This window comes from Rhipicephalus microplus, chromosome 8, assembly GCF_043290135.1.
Source record: "Rhipicephalus microplus isolate Deutch F79 chromosome 8, USDA_Rmic, whole genome shotgun sequence".
NCBI classification, from domain to species: domain Eukaryota; kingdom Metazoa; phylum Arthropoda; class Arachnida; order Ixodida; family Ixodidae; genus Rhipicephalus; species Rhipicephalus microplus.
Genome location: NC_134707.1, coordinates 51779337 through 51797679, shown reverse-complemented (window position 1 = coordinate 51797679; position 18343 = coordinate 51779337). Strand labels below are relative to the sequence as shown.

General features: G+C 42.3%; 1 protein-coding gene across 2 annotated transcripts; it reads right to left on the bottom strand.

The window, feature by feature from the left end:
• Nucleotides 1-8463: 8463 nt before the first annotated feature.
• mRpL23 (mitochondrial ribosomal protein L23) lies at nt 8464-17511 on the bottom strand. 2 transcript variants are annotated; one of them, XM_037416675.2, is made up of 5 exons: nt 17455-17511; nt 14913-15035; nt 13974-14056; nt 11751-11824; nt 8464-8719 (listed from the first exon to the last, which is right to left on the bottom strand). In XM_037416675.2, the coding sequence occupies exons 1-5, from the start codon at nt 17466-17468 to the stop codon at nt 8555-8557; spliced, it is 459 nt and encodes a 152-aa protein (XP_037272572.1). In that variant the 5' UTR covers nt 17469-17511; the 3' UTR covers nt 8464-8554. The 2 variants fall into 2 exon arrangements, with proteins under 2 accessions (XP_037272572.1, XP_075727916.1); XM_075871801.1 differs by lacking the exon at nt 17455-17511 and adding an exon at nt 17090-17220.
• Between the last annotated feature and the right edge of the window lie 832 nt (nt 17512-18343).

The following is an 18343-nucleotide window of genomic DNA, read 5'->3' as shown; positions in this document are numbered from 1 at the left end:
CACTGACAAATCTAGACTACAAAATATTAATGAAAATTTTGGCAGCTAGACTTCAGTCAGTTATAAAAGATATCGTTGGTCCACACCAAACGTGTGGAATCAAAGGGCGGTCAATAGCTACAAATGTTCATAAAATGCGATCCGTGCTCGAATGTGTTGACACCAGTCAAGCTCGTGTGGCCATACTTCAGCTGGATCTGGAGAAAGCGTTTGATTGCGTTGCCCACGCTCTTTTGTTTGCAGTATTGGAGCACATTAGTGTTGGTAAGATAATTATTGACGGAGTAGCCATGGCATACCGGAATGGTAGTACGAGACTAATTATTAACAAGACATTGGGCCCCCCCATTAGAATTGAGCGCTAAGTGCGTCAAGGTTGCCCTGTTAGTCCACTTTTGTTTTGCATCTATATTGAAACTTTATGTAGGTTGATATTGCAGAATGACATCATTAATGGGTTTAGAGTACAATCTTCAGAGGTCAAACTACTCGCATACGCTGATGATGTTGCTATTTGTAGCACTTCCTATGTAGGTATTGAAGAATCAATCAGAGTTTCTAAATCTTTCGCCGAAGTTACAGGAAGCCACATAAACTGGGGTAAATGCCTCGGCTTCTGGCATGGATATTGGCCTTCAACACCAGAATTTTTTGCAGCAATTAAATGGACAAGAACGCCAGTTAAATATCTCGGAGTACCGCTTGAGTCATACAAAAGTACTGATGAATATTGGACACAGCAAACGAAAGAAATTAAAGAGAAAGCGAATAGGTGGAATGCAACCTATCTGTCCATGTTTGCTAGGGCTACTGCATGCAACTGGTTTTTTGTGTCAAAGCTGTGGTATGTGATGCAAGTGCTGTACTGTTCCCGGGTCAATGTGCAAAAATTACATCGGGTGTTTGCAGTATTTGTGTGCGGTTCTAACTGGAAAAGGTGCAGTCGCACGAATTTGTTTAGACGGGTGAAGTGTGGAGGCCTTGGGCTAGGACATCTGTTTATCAAGCAGTTAGTAAATAGGTTTTTCTTTTTTCGCGAGACAAGAGATCCTTTCCTACTAACAGTGTGTCAAACAAGACTAAGTAGACTGTTGCCCGAGTTTGTTGTGAGCACTCATGTTGCCACAGGGGCTGTGCAAGGATACATGAAGGAAGTTGTGGCCAGCGTGCGGTTTTTGTGTGTTCGGTTTTCAACTGACTACCTGTGGTCTGTTGGAAAGAAAAAACTGTACAAAGATTTATGTGACACGATGCTCCCCATCCCATTGTACAGAGCGCTATATACAGCACGCAAGGGCCAGAATGTACTTAAACGAGTTAAAAAAATGCCAGCAGCTCCAAGTGCGAAAACGTTCTTTTTCAAATTACACACTGGAACACTTCCTGTAAGAACCTTCCTAGAGGAGCGTGGGTTTTATATGCCTTGGGGATCTCACTGTCTGATCTGTAAGAAACCGGAAACTATTGACCATGTTTTTCTGCACTGTTGGGAAGGAGTTTATTTTTGGGACGTATTACAAAGGACAATCAAAAAAGAGTTCCCGTTAGATCCTCACGGGATCAGGTATTTGGATATAGAGAATGATGATGGATTACCTTTCGATTTTATTATGATGACTGCCTTGCACAGTATATGGCGCTCTAGAATGGCTGGATTTCATTGTGACCCAGACAGAAGACCAGCAAGAGAGTATTTTAAAGAAAGCATCTCAAGATTACTCGAGGTAGTAAGAACAGATGAATGTGTACCTTTATGGGTAGAAAGGGTAGAAGCCCTACTGACCATGAAGGAATTCTAGAACGTGAGGTGTTATAGTAATGCTTGACGGGCTTAGTTATTTTCCAGTTTTTTGTATTGCTCAATGTGAATTGTAATATATTAAGCGTAGCAACCCGCATGTGAAGTTTACCGGAAATAAAAAAAAAAAAAGCTCGTTGGTTTAGGGCTATGGTTCTCGCTTCGGGTGCGAGAGGTCCCGGGTTCAAATCCCGGACGAGTCCTTATATTTTTGCTTTTTTATACAAATTGTATGCTTTTGTTTTTGTATAGATTGTTCGAAGTGAGCTCATTTCTTGCATCGATCACTCCACTTACAGGCAAGTATACATTTGATCATACAAAATTTGCATGATCCACTATACAGAACATTATTCTCACACCGAGTTGATATAGTAAATACAGTAGTGTTTATTTGTGACTATTACATAAATGACAAAATCCTTTAGGTTTTTTTGATTTATTTATCTAATACAACAACTTTTCAGACTAAGTTTCATAAAACTCTGCACTCACACCTACACTTATATGTTACAAATACATATGCTGTGGCATCTTGGCTATCGGTGATGCTTTTCATTTTACTTTTGAGTGTTTATTCAGTGCTGTGCAACTACTACTGCAAAAATTCTGATCATAAATCACAGTTACAGGGGTTCTTTCATCCCAAACAGACTGAACTTTGCAAACCTGATCAAACTGCCCCTCAAAGTTTTTCAACTTGTCATGATTACATATACACCCAGACAACCTAATGCAACCGTAAACATACCTGACCCCCTCCCCCTCCTCCTGCACACCTGAGAGAAATTCTGGCTACACTATCGCGCCTGATGAATCCTGGCGAGGACTCCTCTTAATGCTCAAATCTTATGAAAAACTTATACGGAGTTCAATTGTGTTGTCATGTGCAGAGAAACACTGACAGCCGTAGACCAACATGGCAATCATAAGGAGTCCAGACGTTCGTCTCAGCCTTCCACTATGTTTTTCGTTCCTTCATTCTTTAAAGCGTCTGCTACATCACAACACCGATGAAATTTAACAATACAAACGAAGCACACGTTATGGAACCTTACACATCATTAGCATCACTAACTCAGCTAATCGAGTTCTTGGATACCTACGTCGTAACCTTGCTTCGGCACCTGCTGCTACTAAACTAATAGCTTATAAAACACTCATCAGGCCTAAACTGGAGTGTGCTATTGCCATTTCTGATCCTCATCAAGCTCACCTTTTCACTATGCTCGAATCCATTGAGAACCATGCTTCCAGATTTATTCTCTCAAATTGCTCAAATAACACAAGTGTGTCAGCAGTCAAACACCAGCTTAATCTTCCTCATCTTGCCTCTCACCGTAAAATTTCACGCTTGTGCTTGTATCATAAGTTTTTTCATTCCTTGCCACCAGGCAATGCATTCATCAGACCTGCACATCGGACATCACGGCATTATCACCCCAACGCAGTATATCCCATACGCCCAAAAACAAAGACCTTTCAGAGGTCATTTTTCTTTCAGACAGCACACGACTGGAACGACCTTCCCGCCCACATCGCCATGTCATTTCAGTTCGATCAATTTAAAAACGCCGTAAAAAGGCACCTTTTATCCAGCCATTCATGCCATATATGATCTACTGCTGTTTTTCTATATTTTGTTATTGTTTGTGCCACTTTGCTCCTTTTTTTTTTTTGTTTCATCTGTTATGTTTTTTTGCCCACCCCTCATGTAGTGTCCCTCGGGACCCTTGAGGTACAAATAAACAAACAAATGAAACCTCATATAGTTATGCAAGTGGTCATTTAACCATATGGTGTAGTAGCGCAAATTTACGGGGACGAAGAGGACAAGAAAACACGACACTCGCTACACTCGCAACTAATTTTTATTTCAGAAGCAGCACTTCATATATAACCCATAACCCTAGCGACACAGAAAAGAACTACGAACACTGAATCATTGCCAACAGAAGCTTTTGCGCAGACTCAAGCGACAGTACACGGCAGTTACGCTTAGACACTTAAAATGACATAACTAAAACAGCCCTGGGTAACATCAAATCAAAAAACCAAAAAATTTTGCGGGAATTCACACGTGTTTGAAACAAAATTTTGAAACGACAAAAAGGAGAGTATGACACATGCGAACACTGATCTCAATTAAGTCCTTCGAGGTAGCTGGCTTCTCGGTTACTTAACGAAACCGATGACTGACTAATGCATCCTTCTTTTCTTTTTTTAATGTGAAAGGCTTCGACAATCTCTCTGGTTAGTTGGTTTCCATGACGGAAGACTACGGTTGTGTCACTGTACAGTGGTGAGCAGCCACACTGGGAACAGTGTCTCTTTATGTGAGAATGAATGCCAGTTCCTAATGATCGCTTGTGTTCTAAAAGTCGGGTGTTCAAACAACGACCCGTCTGGCCGATGTATACCTTTCTACACGTTAGCGGCAAGCAATACACGACTGATAGGCTACACTTAACAAACTTTGTTGTGTGATTTACCGTACAACTACCAGCATTAGTGTTTACTGCTATGGAAACTTTACAGTCTAGTTTGGAACATATTTTACTAAGCTTGTTGGGTGCCGAAAAAACTAATTCTAGGCCATAGCGATTACCTACGTTGTTTAAGTTATGGGCAATCTTGTGCGCATATGGAACTGACACTATCTTCTTCCTGTTTTCATTACTTGTCATTTTTTTATGAAAGTTGTTGCGTACGTGACTAATCAGCTTGTTAGCCGATCTACACAACACGTGTTTTCCGTACCCAGCATTTTTTAGCCTGATAATTTGTTGGTTGAAGCTTTCGCTAATCTTTTCTGGACATGACTTTGTTAAGGCTGCTCTCAAACATGAAAAGGCTATGCCACTCTTTACAACTTTAGAATGTGCCGATCGGTAGCTAAGTAAGGGTTTTTCCATTTGCGGATTGTATGACCAGCATACATGTTCTGCTGTGGCATCTAACTCAATATCCAAAAACTGCAGTTTGTGATTGACTGGTAATTCATGAGTAAATTCAAGCCCTCTACTATTTTTCTTGAAGACTTTCAAAACTTCTGCGACTATTTTATCCCGACCATCCGATTCAATAAAAACCAAAAAGTCATCTACAAACCGAAACACTTTGAGTGCAAGCCCTTTAAGGTTTAAATCTATTGCCTTGTCCATTTTTGCTAAATAAATTGTGCTTAAAACCGGGGCTACTTTCGAGCCTATTGTGATACCGGATTTTTGTCGGTACATAGCCTTGTTCCACATAACAAATGTCGACCTAAGGTAAAAGGTTAACAATTCAAGAAAGGCATCCACTTATACACCACACTTATTCACAAACTCTAACTCATAGTTTTCTTCTGTTATACATTGCTTTACACTTGACAATAGCGGACCATGCGGGATGTTGTAATACATATCTTGTGTGTCTACGCTGAAGAAATAGCATTTTCCTGGGTTATGTGTGCTTAAATACGAAACTAACGCCTCAGAGTTTGGCAGACTGAAAGGATCCGATGCCTTCAATGTCTTAAGGTGACACTGAAGATATGAAGACAAGCATAGTTGCCACGAGTCCCTTTCGGATACAATGGCTCTGAATGGAATATCAATTTTATGAGTCTTTGCCGCAAAAAACAACTCAAGATGTAAGCTACCTGCGCTTTTTACTGCTGATGCAAGCCGTTCCAATTTACTGTTCTCTAGTAAAGTGAGAGCCATTTGCTTAACCTTGTTTGCTTTTACGTCTACACGGACAAAATTTTTTTCTACGGCTGCCAACGCCTTATCTTGAAAGAGACCTTCCGGTATGACAACCAAACAACCTTCCTTATCTGACGTAAGAAAACGCAAGCTGTTTTTTACATCAAAGTTCACTAAATTCCTTACGTGATGTTGTTTTCTGTCGCTGATTATTGTCCTGGAAAGCACATCGACGCACTCGGTGATGAATCTTGGACGATCCTCCTCTGACACACGACGCGCCATGGTCTTGACCAGTGTCACTTTTTCCGGTGGAGAGAGCAACGGTTCGAAACAGAACTTCGGACCCAGTCCAAGAATCTTTTTGTACTCTTCGGGAACTGAAACGTCCCCCAGAACGATCACTTTTCCTTCTGAAGGTTGTGTCTTTTTTGGTTTTGGCAAGTGCGGTCTCGTGTTGTCCCATAACCATTCCGCCAAATTGTTGGACGTCCTGCACCATTCCTTGAAGAGTCTGTTAGGCTCCCTGTCGTAACGTACGGCACAAGCTATCCTCAGAGTTTCCTTGAAATGTCTTGCCTGTCTCCATAATTCGGATTTTACAATCCGGCATATTCGTCTTGAGTGTGTCGAGGATGGTTGAAGAAAACCACACATAATTACGAGTTCCTTGGGGCACACGTTGTACCTGGCATTCCAGGACGCCACCCTTGCCTTGCAAACACAAATAGCCAAGACTGTGGCCAGGGAGCTGGGTTCATATAGGATGAAGCTGTTAGAACATATAAAAGGGCCCGTTGTAATAGAAATGAATTTCAACTTCATTTCTATTACAACGGGCCCTTTTATATGTTCGACATGTTTTTCACCAACCTAAACCAAGCTGCAAGCCGACCCTTGTTTAAATCCTTTGCCTGCATCCTACATGCTCTCTGTTGACAAAGGATCAATACATTTGCCCGACTAGATTTCAGTGGTGTCGAGTGTGCGTTATGGCAAGTCCACGTCTATCCATAACAGAGCTGGATATCAGTTACATTAACCAAGCAATCTGCAACACTTCAATTTCATTGAGAATTCCTGACTAACATGTGCTCATGTGCCATTAATACGAAGAGCACAGACAATGAAGCCGCAGACACTGAAGCCGCAGACATTTTTATTACAGATCTAGACATCACGATAAAATCAAAAGTTGACAGCAAAATGATTTGTCACCGGCAACAATCAAACACCTTGCGTTCAATGCCACGCATGCAGCCGATTCGCAAATTAAGCGCCACATTCCTAGACACTTAATTTCTTTCGCATTTGTTTATCATGACAACAGATGAAAAGGCATTAAGAAAATCTAGCCCGTTATGCTTGTCGTATCAGCCAGCGTATTTTAATTAATTCTTTTTACCCTAGAATAACTAATTTAGGAATATATAAATACTATAGCCATGCCACTAATGTGGACATTAGTAGACTACCTGTTCTTTATGCAAACACTGGCACTGTTCATTACTACAGTCACTGCTGTAGCTACTCTGCCTTTCAGCTGTATATAAGCGCCTAACATTAATGTTTGCCAGTTGTTAATGCAGAATCAAAACAAATTCCACCTCACTTGTGCTTGCAGCTATCCCGTTTTCTTTAGCTTGGCACTATTCACTGGGACCGCGCCATACCAGTAACACCTGTATTTTTTGGGAACACTGAAGAGCAAAGGAATGAAAAGAAATGCTAGAGACAATGATCGTTGTTGTAGGATACCAAAGTACACTGCTTATGTTTAGAATGTACTTTAAGAATGGGCATATAAAGGACATCCTTTTGACAAACAAAACTATATGTCCTCTGTAGTACTATAGTGCGTCTATAATAGCACAGTTGATTATAATAGCATGCACAGTTGAACCCCACTACAACGAAACTCACGTGGTGCGGAAAATATTTCGCTGAAGCGAGAATTTTGTTGTAGTGAAATCGAAAAACTATTGCTGATCTGAGCTAGCTAAACAAAGGAACGTTTGTTTTTAAAATTAAAAAAGTGTCCGCTGCTTCCTGTTTTTTCCAACAGCGTCACAACGCGATTCACAGTCATGCATAGCCAGACCATGGTGAAAACCACACTGAAACAACGCCTACAACCGCTTTCGTAAACTTACCACACAGTTGCATTAACACGTTAACACCAGCAGCCGTCCGCTGTCAAAGTGTATCTGATAACGCCGAGATGGAGGCATGGTATCGTGGAGCGGAGGCTTTTGCCTTATTCTATACCATTCTTATCATCTAAATCTTGTAGCTGGCTGATTTGGTTGATAATGCGGACGAACAGCCGCACTGATTAGGTACCACACTAGCCAAGCGCGAATAAAATGATAAGCATTGGAATCAGAAACGGCATCGCTCTGCGGTTGCACGCATCAGCTGCGTGAAGAAAACCATGAACTGAGTGACTGAGATTCAGCTTCGGATCGTCTGCGGCTCGAAAACAAGCCAGAGGCAAATGTAGGGCTATCCTTTATGAACAAGGCAGTCTCATTGCCATCGTTATCGAGCAATGGCGGCGCCCATGCTTGCTGAACAGCAGTGGTTCCTGGTGGTGCCAACGCGTGTTTTAGACTTCATCGACGTATTTCCAGGTTCTCAATATGCATCAAAGTGCTAAAGATTGAGTTTCCTGTGTAGCAATAAATATCTGAGCCTGGAATCGCATCGTGAAATTTCGTTGAAGCAGGGCGGCAGAACAAAAAGTGTTTGTTGTGGCGACAATATTTATGCATTGACTCCTATGGACTGCTGATGGGGAACCGTGAATTTTTCGTTGTAGCGGAAATTTCGTTGAAGCGGCGTTCGTTGTAGTGGGCTTCAACTGTACTATATAAAACTTGTTTAGTTTTCAACACCCATTTTTCAGACGTGTAGCAGGCCCCTACAACCAGCACGCAGCTAGTGGCATTAAAATAACGGTAGCCAAAGATGGACAAGTTTCAACAAACAAAATGTATTCTAAAATCTTCTATAGTACAACTCAACCGCTCAGCGCTGCAACAGTCGAAACAAGAGTCCGCCGTCAGAGGCCAAACCAGTTGGGCAGGCCCTGCCTGTGCGGGTCCTTGCGGATGTGCACCTTCTGCAGCTTTTCAGCCTGTTCCATTTGCTTTGTGATGGCCTTCTCCTTTTCAACAGTCGCCGGTTTGCTGAAGAGATCCGGGAAGGTGAACGTCTCGCCCTTAGGCTGTGCAGCAGACAAGCAAAGGAGACGAAAAGTTACAAGGTTTTATCACTAGAATATTTGAGCTCTTCTTTTAGTACAACATTGCCACATGTACAGCTGTTGACAAAAGTTTGCAAAACCGACTTAGAGTGTCAATTGCTGCTGCATCGATGCAAGATGCTACTGCTATTTTAGTGGTTGACTGCGTCAGTCACATAAACCAAGAAGCGCTTAAATAACGTCACGTAGTTGAGACAGCACAAAAGGGACAAGTCAAAGTGATTGATATGTGGGGTCTAACATCTCAAAACCACCATATGATCATGAGAGACGCCGTAGTGGAGGGCTCCAGAAATTTCGGTTACCTGGGTGCACTCTAAAGTGCACCCAAATCTGAGCACACAGGCCTACAGCATTTTCGCCTCCATCGAAAATGCATGCGCCACAGCCGCGGCAAGTCAAAGTGTCAAAGATGAAACTTGATATTGGGGAACTTGAACTCAGAAAATCAAGCACGACTCACTGTACAAGCGAGAAAAACAACACAATGATAATGGTGATTACAGTCATCAATTGTTCAATAGCCGGAAGGTCTGCGAAATGCTTTGTCTTTTGTACATGCTCAATGGAACCTTCCAGCCTTATTGTTGTCGCTCGCGTTAGCTCCATAACTAACTAGACTACTCACAATGGCTATGTTATATTAATGGAAAGCCCTGAAACATCCGCAAAGTTAACCCAAGTACAATGAAATAGATGAAAAAGAAGAACACTCTTGCGCGTTCTATTAAAAAAAAGACCGACCTGCTTCTGGTGTCTCAATCTCTGCGGCAAGACCTCTGTTTTGACGTCGTGCCCCAGGTGGTCGAAATTTCCGGAGCCCTCCACTACGGCGTCTCTCATAATCATATGGTGGTTTTGGGACGTTAAACACCACAAATCAATCAATCATCAAATCATGTTTTGACGTCGTGACAATATTGCCACAGCTTGTGCCGAGCAGTGGTTACACATGTAACGGTCCGGTCACAAGGAAATACGAAAACTACCATGTGCTGCATCATTTAATTAAAGGCCACGTTTGCACAAGATACAGGACCTCAGCTGCTCCATAAACCATGGCGCCTAAGTTTTTTCCAACTGCATACCACCGCTGTTTTCATTCTAAAACGTAAAGGCGCTCACAAGGCCCGCACTTTCTTTTTGCAATCTCAAAGAGGTGCAGCCCTCACACGTGACCAAACATTTTCGTCTAATCTTTTAACAACCGTAAGCGCGACATACAGTGTAATCATCTGTGTTCACACACCATCAGATATGGGCACAGCCAGAAATTTTATACAGGGGTGCTTCAAGCACCCTTTACATAAACTCATGTATGCATATGTACAGTTGTCAGCGAGCTCAACACGAAACAGTTTGATTGATGCTAGAACCGCGTAGGTTTCGGTCCTGTTGCCGACATACTATCTAAGCATACCGAGGTATTATCTTAGCAAAAGCGCCCAGTGCTTTGCGGCTGGCATCGCTTAAACTAGTGCTGGTCACGCGTCGGAGCATTCGTGTTAAGCTAGCAGATAACTGTGTGTGTGCATATAGAGGGCATTTTAAACAAATCTTTTCAAATTACTCGAAAATTGGGTAAGTGCGGTGTTTGCTTGCTGTCTGCATAACTGATTTTTCTGTGGTGACAGGAATCTAATATAGTTAAAGACATAATTTGCTACACTAATTGAGAAAGGTACATTAAGTTTTTAATTAGTGTAGTTAGACAGTTATGTCAAAAGAGAGGATTGAAGTTCTTCATGCGAAGTGTCATCGCAGCTTCGAGACACAGAAATAGTGGTGGCCTCTAACAATTTTTCCAGCGTAATGAAATTCAACCGAATTCAACGGTGAAACCAAAACCAACGCACTAACGAGCAGAAAAAGCAGAAGACTAGAATGATGTCACTGTTCAAAACAAGGACTGTAGAGGTGTAGTCAATCCATGTTAGGTTTTGCTACTGAATCTGGTGGAATTTCACTACCTCACGATTATTGCTATAGGATGGTTCATAGACATCTGAAAGCTGCAATGGGTTCTTTGCATGAGGGACTTCAGATCTCCCATTTGGCATAGCCACATAACTCCATTAATTAAAAAAATTAACCAATTTAACTTTCTCAATTACTGTCCAAAATGATGGTTTTTTTCTTTTTAAGATGCTTCTGGCTTGAGAAGCAGTAACTGTGAAGGCATCGAACATATAACACACTTCCCTAACATTTAAGGATTTAGGTCACATTTTCTTAAACACCCGGCATATATACGCATGCAAAATTGAAAAATTTCAGGAGAAAAGTCGAACCTGTGGATAAGCCAATAACTGGAAACAGAAATGTTATCCTTTTTTTCCCAAGGCACCTCTATGCATTCCTTTATTCACGTTGCTCAGTTGGCTATTCATTTTCCCTCACATAATCAGCACTGCCTAAATTCTCGTTTCTGAGCATGTCAGTGGACCAGGCAATCTCCGGTACCGCCTTTTGTTTCACTTCGCGACCTCACTGTCTCGATATCATCAAGAGTGAAACAACAAGAATCCATTGCGCTGCTACATGTGCTAACTTATGTACAAGAACGCACAATTTGTCTGGTCCCTCGTGTGCCCTTTTGAGTAGCATAAGTCCACCACCAGAAGCAGCAGCAAAAGACCATAGAATCTTGAGCAAGCGCCCCTTCTTCAGTAAAAGATAATTCCACGAGATTTACAGGCGAGGGCCCGTGCTCGGTCCCGGATCAAAATTCAGGATGGCTGTGGAAGAGCCACTAAGATTAAAGAATGCACAACCCGTGCTTCTCATGAAATGCTGTGTTCAATACGCATGCATACGCTGTTTTCAGTTGCCTTCGTCAGGCTAATAAAAATGGTGAATGAAACAATGAAAATGGTGCGAGGGGAGGAAACGTCGCGTATTTTAATTCTCCCAAAGAAGCGAGGGAGGCCGTTGTGCGGGTAGGGGTGTTTTCTGGACATTTTACGATACACTTAAATTGGATGCAACTCACCAGTGTTACAAATGCAACTCGATAGTCGTCATCTTTGACTAGGTATCCCTTTCCCTCTGCTTTCCTTATCTTGCCTGTAATAAAAAGAAAGCAAGACCAGAAAGTAAGGAACAAGGCACATAAACAGAACAGCCAGCCTCAGTTCAATGTTTCTCAGTGCGCAGGAGGAGGCCGACGAGAATGAAGGCTTCGGATCATCCCCGCGGTACATAGAGCACGAACATGCGTTAAATTAACAGAGTGCTACTAAATATTAAAAAAGAAGCACTGCACACAGCTCTATTCTCAAAATTTATTTGTCCACTTCTGAAATTAAAGGGACCCTGCAACATGTTTCAAAGCAAATGTTGAGTCACTCCGTTTGAAGAAGTTCTTTGCCTCATGAATCAACTGCCGCAAAAGTACTTAGAATATGTCAAGTACGAGCGCAGCTACAGTGAGTTGTTGCACACTGTAATTGTTTTCGCTAGCCTCTTGCCCCGACAAACGTACCAGAAGCTGAGCAGGGAGGGACGGAACAAAGGAAAGAAGTTACGTCACGTATGCGTGAAGGCGTTAAGAACTTTTTTTTTTTTTTTTTTAGGGGGAACGCATGGCTTGCTTTCAGTGTGATCACGAGCAAGTGCGCAGGCACGTGGCACCCTCTTGCAGCGACCTCTGTAACTATGAAGCACACGACACTCGAATCGGCTAATGGCTGAAATTTGAATATATGGCGCAGTCATTTGGGTATATAGCACTATTAGTAGAAAGAAGGGGGAATGATCTTTGGTAGACTCCCCCCCCCCCGAAAAATGATTCCAGGCCACGTGTTATGCTATAACGCTTGGCTCACCTGTTCTCGGGAGCCTCAACTACCAATCGGCAGCATTTTCTGACCATGCTGGAGGACTGTTAGAGGGTCCCTTTCAGGGAGCCCTTTATGGAAGTCTGGGATTTCTTTTAAATCTCTGCCAGGGCTAGACTTGCCTTTAAGCACTAGGATGGCTTTATTGCAGTCCACATTACCAAACCTAATTGATGTACCTCCTCAGTATGCCCAGAAAAGCACAGTTCACAAAGCATCATTACCGAAATGATACTTCAAAAGAAGATTCTACAAATAGATATCTGTACAGATTTGCTGGGAGCATACGCCAGAAACGTCACACGTAGGAGTAAGTGTGAGGAATGTACCAGTGAAGTTCTACTTCACGTTTCACGTGCACTTTAGACACCACGTGATGCACCGTAAAATCTCGGGTGATACGAGAGTCTCAAGGGGGAGCGAAAATATTCGTATCACCCAAAAATATTTATGCCACCAGAAATTTCGCAGCACCAAAAAACTAGCAAAATCTATTTTCAAAAGAAAACCTTTATTGCCGCCAAAATAACTTGCGTATGTCTTTCTGACCAAAAAGGGAAGGCACAGATGATTGCTGTGAGTGTACCTGTCACAGCTTCACTCGAAAACTAACAGCCGAATCGTAGCTCCATGCTCCATCGTAGTCATCAGCAAATAGTAAGAGTGATAAAACACTTTTTTTTTACAGCTTTATTGCCTCTCATCTACCGCTGCGTGGGCCGTGTACCTTCAAAGCAGCGTAGTGCCTGTCAATGATCACATCGACAGCAACTGTGGTTTTGTGCACAGTGGTTATGGAGTTGTGTTTTCAATCGGTATGTGCTGGCTGCGCATGGGCCTTCGGAACTACATTGTTACTACTTACAGTCATGGCTACCGCACTTTAGTCTACAGCAGTTTCTGCAAGCACCATTGTTTTGATTCGGTGAGCAATGGACACGCGTACACTTTCGAAGCTTCGTTGTCACCCTACATGATCACATCGACAGCAAATGCCACTCCGTTCACAGTGCAAATAATAACCGCAGTTGTGACTGCACGTGCGCTGGCCACGTGCATATTTCTGATGCTTTTTAAGCACGCACCTGTTGTGCGTCTTTTGGCGGTTTCAGTACCCAAGTTCGTACCACTCGTCGAGACGTGGATAAGGGTTCCGAACATACAAATTTCAGCCTGTTGTACACAATGAGATTATACAGGGGAGATTTACAAATCCGTATCAGACTGATTTTCGCATCATCCAGGTTGGTATCACTGAGATTCTAATGCAATTAATGTTACCACAAGACAAATGACAGTACTGGAAACATTTGATGCTCACATCTTCAAGATTATTGTACCACAGCACACTGCCACAGCTTCCTGCATTGCCTCACCTTGTACTATGGCGGTCCTGACGTCTGCCACAGGCACATTGTAGATCTTCTCCAGGTAGTTTTTGACGTCATACTTTGTCATCCTGTGTGTTATACATGCATCGGATTATTTCTATCGAAGAATCAAAAACTTAACACATAACGAATATTGTACGATGGAAGATCGACAATTTGAGACAGCTGCATGTACATTTAGAAGAATAGTACAAACCAATATCAGGTTCAAGAAAGAGGGACTGATAACCAGCCGCTGTCGCAGCATGAATCCACAATCCGTAATAATTTTTTCATAACTCCATGCTATAAATCGGTCGTAGTAAATTTCTCTTCACATTTGGAAATTGCCTTCAGGTACCATTAATAATATAGTTTGCAAAGGTTCAATGTCTGAAGCCAGCAAGAGACAAGAGAAGGCTAGCCATTTGATGAATATCATTCCACAGCTACTTGCACCCCCTTTTCTTAAAGTTGCTGCCCCATCTTTTTATGGTTACATCTTAGCAGCCTGATTCCTACACTTTAAAACTACCAAGCAACCCCTATATGTATGCTTTCCTTCCCTTTATTATTTGCAGGCTTTACACACTTGTGTTTAGTGAAACAATGGGCAAATCAATTCATTACCTCACCTTCATTCTCTAACATGCAATGTAATTATTTTTAGCAATAAAGAGTTATAGGACACGGAAGACGCAGTTGAAATCTACAATATCATGGCCAGCTAGTGCATGAACTTCAACGAGGCTGCATCGGGAGCATTTTCTTATTTTGTATTGTTTGGAAAGTATTGGATGTAGCAAGGTGGTGTTTTTCTTATGGATGATAACTTGCAAATGCAAGCGGAAATCACTTTTCTCTTTACTGTACCTAGAAGAGCCGCGAGTGTTACAGCAACAAAATTACAGTCTCCACATTCTGAATTGGCATTACAGTACTCACTGGAGGGATATCATGAACTTGACCTCATTAGGAGGGAGGGGCTTGTCATGCTTCACCAGCTTCATCCAGAAGTTTGGCAGGAAGACCCGCAGCTGAGGATTGCCTTTCACGTACAGCGGGTAACTAAAGAGCAGACAATAGATGAGCTTACTTAAGATGTACCTATAGGGCAACTTGGCGAGCCGTATTGATGAGGCAGAGCAGAAAATACATATTAACGCACACGTAAACAGCAGATAGTTTTCTAGTGACGTGACGGACACAGTATAGACACCACATGTCTTCACAAACACAATAACTCGAATATAACAGTCATGACGAAGCGAGTACACAATATTATCACCCGTGCAATGTTTCATTTTATAGCAGTGATCATTTCTTTAGTGACTATCAGTGTTGTGAATTTGTCGTATGTCTCAAAACGCATTATTCGTGCCTTCATCTTTCTTATTTTCACAGCTCCTCAGTGTGCAGGCGCTCTAAGATAGCAGCCATGCTGATTACAGTGATTTATATATGGGGTTTAACGTCCCAAAACCGCCATATGATTGAGAGACGCCACGCTGGATGGTTCTGAAAATTTTGACCACCTGTGGTTTTTTAACGTACACCCAAATCTGAGCACATGGGCCTACAGCGTTTTCGCCTACACTGAAAATGCAGCCACCGCAGCCGTGATTCATTCCTACGACCTTCAGGTTAGCAGCCGAGTACCTTAGCCACTAGACCACCGCAGCGGGACCTGATTTACAGTGCAAGCCATCTATCTATATAAAAGGCTAATGGAGAGACGAACATATAAGCATATTGTAGTTTGCTTTGCCAATTTCATTGATTGATTGATTGATATGTGGAGTTTAACGTCTCAAAACCACCATATGATTATAAGAGATGCTGTAGTGGAGGGCTCCGGAAATTCCAATCACCTGGGGTTTTTTAATGTGCACCCAAATCTGAGCACATGGGCCTACAACATTTCTGCCTCCATCGGAAATGCAGCCGCCGCAGCCATTCACCAATTCCAGGCAGTGTACCTAAGGCTGGGGCTCGTGTCAATCAACGATCTGCAGTGTTACAGAAGAGTCAAGAGCACCTGCCCAGTGGATGTTACGAGTCCTACAGTGCAGCTTCCTTTCAGTGTGCACTGTGGAAGAAGTGACCAAAGGTTTACAGTAAAGCAACCCTTTTATATTACTTCTTTTTTTTTCCAACTGGCCTGATTGGCTTTATAATCTCTATTTGAATACGTGAAGTTGGTGAGAATGAGGTGTATGTGCATTCTGTGTGGCCTGCGAAAATGACTCATGAGGGGTCATGATGCAGGTTAAATGTGTCGAGTTTTGTAGGTTGACTCGTATATCTATGCATTCAACAGTGCATTGCGCAAACAGCCTAGGCCAACACAGTTACACATGCAGATAAGCAGGTTGCACACAATTTCTTTCTGCCCAGTTGCAATTATCAAGCATATACTTTGAATGTAGATTACTGAAAAATAACAAATGTGGTCCTGAAGAAGCGAACAAATGAGCTGTTTCATTTACCATCCCACTTGTTTCAATGTCATGCACTTGGATCTGCTTCGGTATCAATCACAGTGCAATGCCTTCAAAACTAAAAAAAGACCTCTATGTAGTGAAAGATTGCGTACGTTCAACTTGAAATTAATGCACCTCTAACATGTTCCCAATGGACACGATCTCTCATGAAAAGGACATGCTTTGCCTGCTCTGCGATGAGTGGTACAGCGCATAACTTTTGCAGCAAACCGACATATATAACAAAGAATTGCAGATGTCCCAAAAACTTTATTATAGAGGGTACTCAATTCCAAAAATTGTCGGTTCACCTTCAACAATTTTGACGCACGACTCTCAGAGAGAAGTATATGTGAGTATCAACAACACGGACACAGCCTTGTGTGACGCAACACACAAGCCTATCACCAGTCTTCTCGAACGTAGCACAACGCAGAAGCCTCAATCAGTAGTTTCAAATTGCCGCTAGATCGAGCAATAAAACTTGGCTAACGGTGTCCGGCCCTTCAACATGCATCGCAAGTCGGCCAGATTTTCGTACAGAGCAAGTATTACGGCAGAAAACTACGTTGCTCAAAGAAGTACAGCTAATAAATACCGCCACAAAGCCGCATAAACGATTTCGTGCGTTAAGCGCACCCCAGCGATGCAGGCACGATGCAAACATCTTCAAACGCTGATACCACAGCCAGTACGCTTGCGCGCGAGTCTCTAGCAACCGACACAAGTCTGGTACTCCATCGGTGTCGTCGCATGTATTAGTGCTTCTCGATTTAGACGTTGAATATATCTTCACATTGACTCGAAAGTGGGAACTTGCAGAGCGAGAGGGGACACAACGCTCTAATTTTTAGACACTTTCATTCAGTAGAAAAGGTAAATTAACTTGTCGTGTCTTTGGACGGTCTTCTTCTCGTTAATTCCAAATGTCTAGCATTAATGCGTGATTGCCTCGACTGATACAAGTCTATGTTTACGACCATGCAACGAAACACGCTACTCACATGCGAGACGACATCTTGGAAAGATGCAAGCGCCCCCTGAGCAGTAAACCGAAACCTCAAGCTTTAGTACACCCAGAAACTCCCTAGTATTCTTTAGTAAGGTCAACAAATGTGGAGGCAAACTTCAAGTTGAAATGGGCAAATAGGGAATGTTACGTTTGGACCAATGATGTTTTAGATTCTTCGTCAGGGTAGTCAGCATAATCAGTGTCAGGCAGGGCGTCAGGACACTTGACCCCATATTACAGCACATTATGTCTGCTTCGTCGCAGAACTCAGCTGCACTGAGGGAAAGTTCGCTACAGTGGATTTCTATTTCTCATAAAGTGACACGTTGGCCTTGTTGGTAAAGCGATGTGCAAGTTCGGGGACGATTGGTACTGTAAACGAGTTGATGGCACTTTACCTTTCAATTGTTAATTTATCTGAAAGCCAACACAGGAGAGAATTTATCACACAAGCTGGTTTTATTTTGTAATCTTACAGTTGCTGTACACTTTACATGTCCTTTATGACAATTCTTAATGCAGTCTTTTTTTTTGTTGGTTCCGTATTTGTGTAGTCTTGCATTAGTTGAGCAATTCATATGGATGTTTGTAGTTTTATACTCGTAGTGTTGCAGTTTGCATAAAGTATGACCCCGCTGCTTGATTATTTATTGGTTTTTCTGCTCTGGCCAATTATTCACTCGTAGACATATCGCGTCTACCTCGGTGTCATGCGCTGTATGACTTGAAGTAAAAATCACAGTAAGCTCATTATTTCTTCTGTCTAAAAGCATCCTGCCCGTGCTGTTTTGTCATAATTAATTTAAACTTGTATGTGATATGTGTAACTGGGAATTCAACTGGTATCAGCTGGTCCCAGTTGGGAACTAATTTGTCCCAGT

Excerpts from the sequence above, each read along its gene's own strand:
- mRpL23 (XM_075871801.1), bottom strand. The coding sequence starts at position 17,205 with ATGCGACGACACCGATGGAGTACCAGACTTGTGTCGGTTGCTAGAGAC. Across the intron at positions 14,057-14,912 it reads AAGTTCATGATATCCCTCCA|GATGACAAAGTATGACGTCA; the intron begins GTGAGTACTGTA and ends TATAACACACAG. Across the intron at positions 8,720-11,750 it reads GAGTTGCATTTGTAACACTG|CCTAAGGGCGAGACGTTCAC; the intron begins GTGAGTTGCATC and ends TCTGCTGCACAG.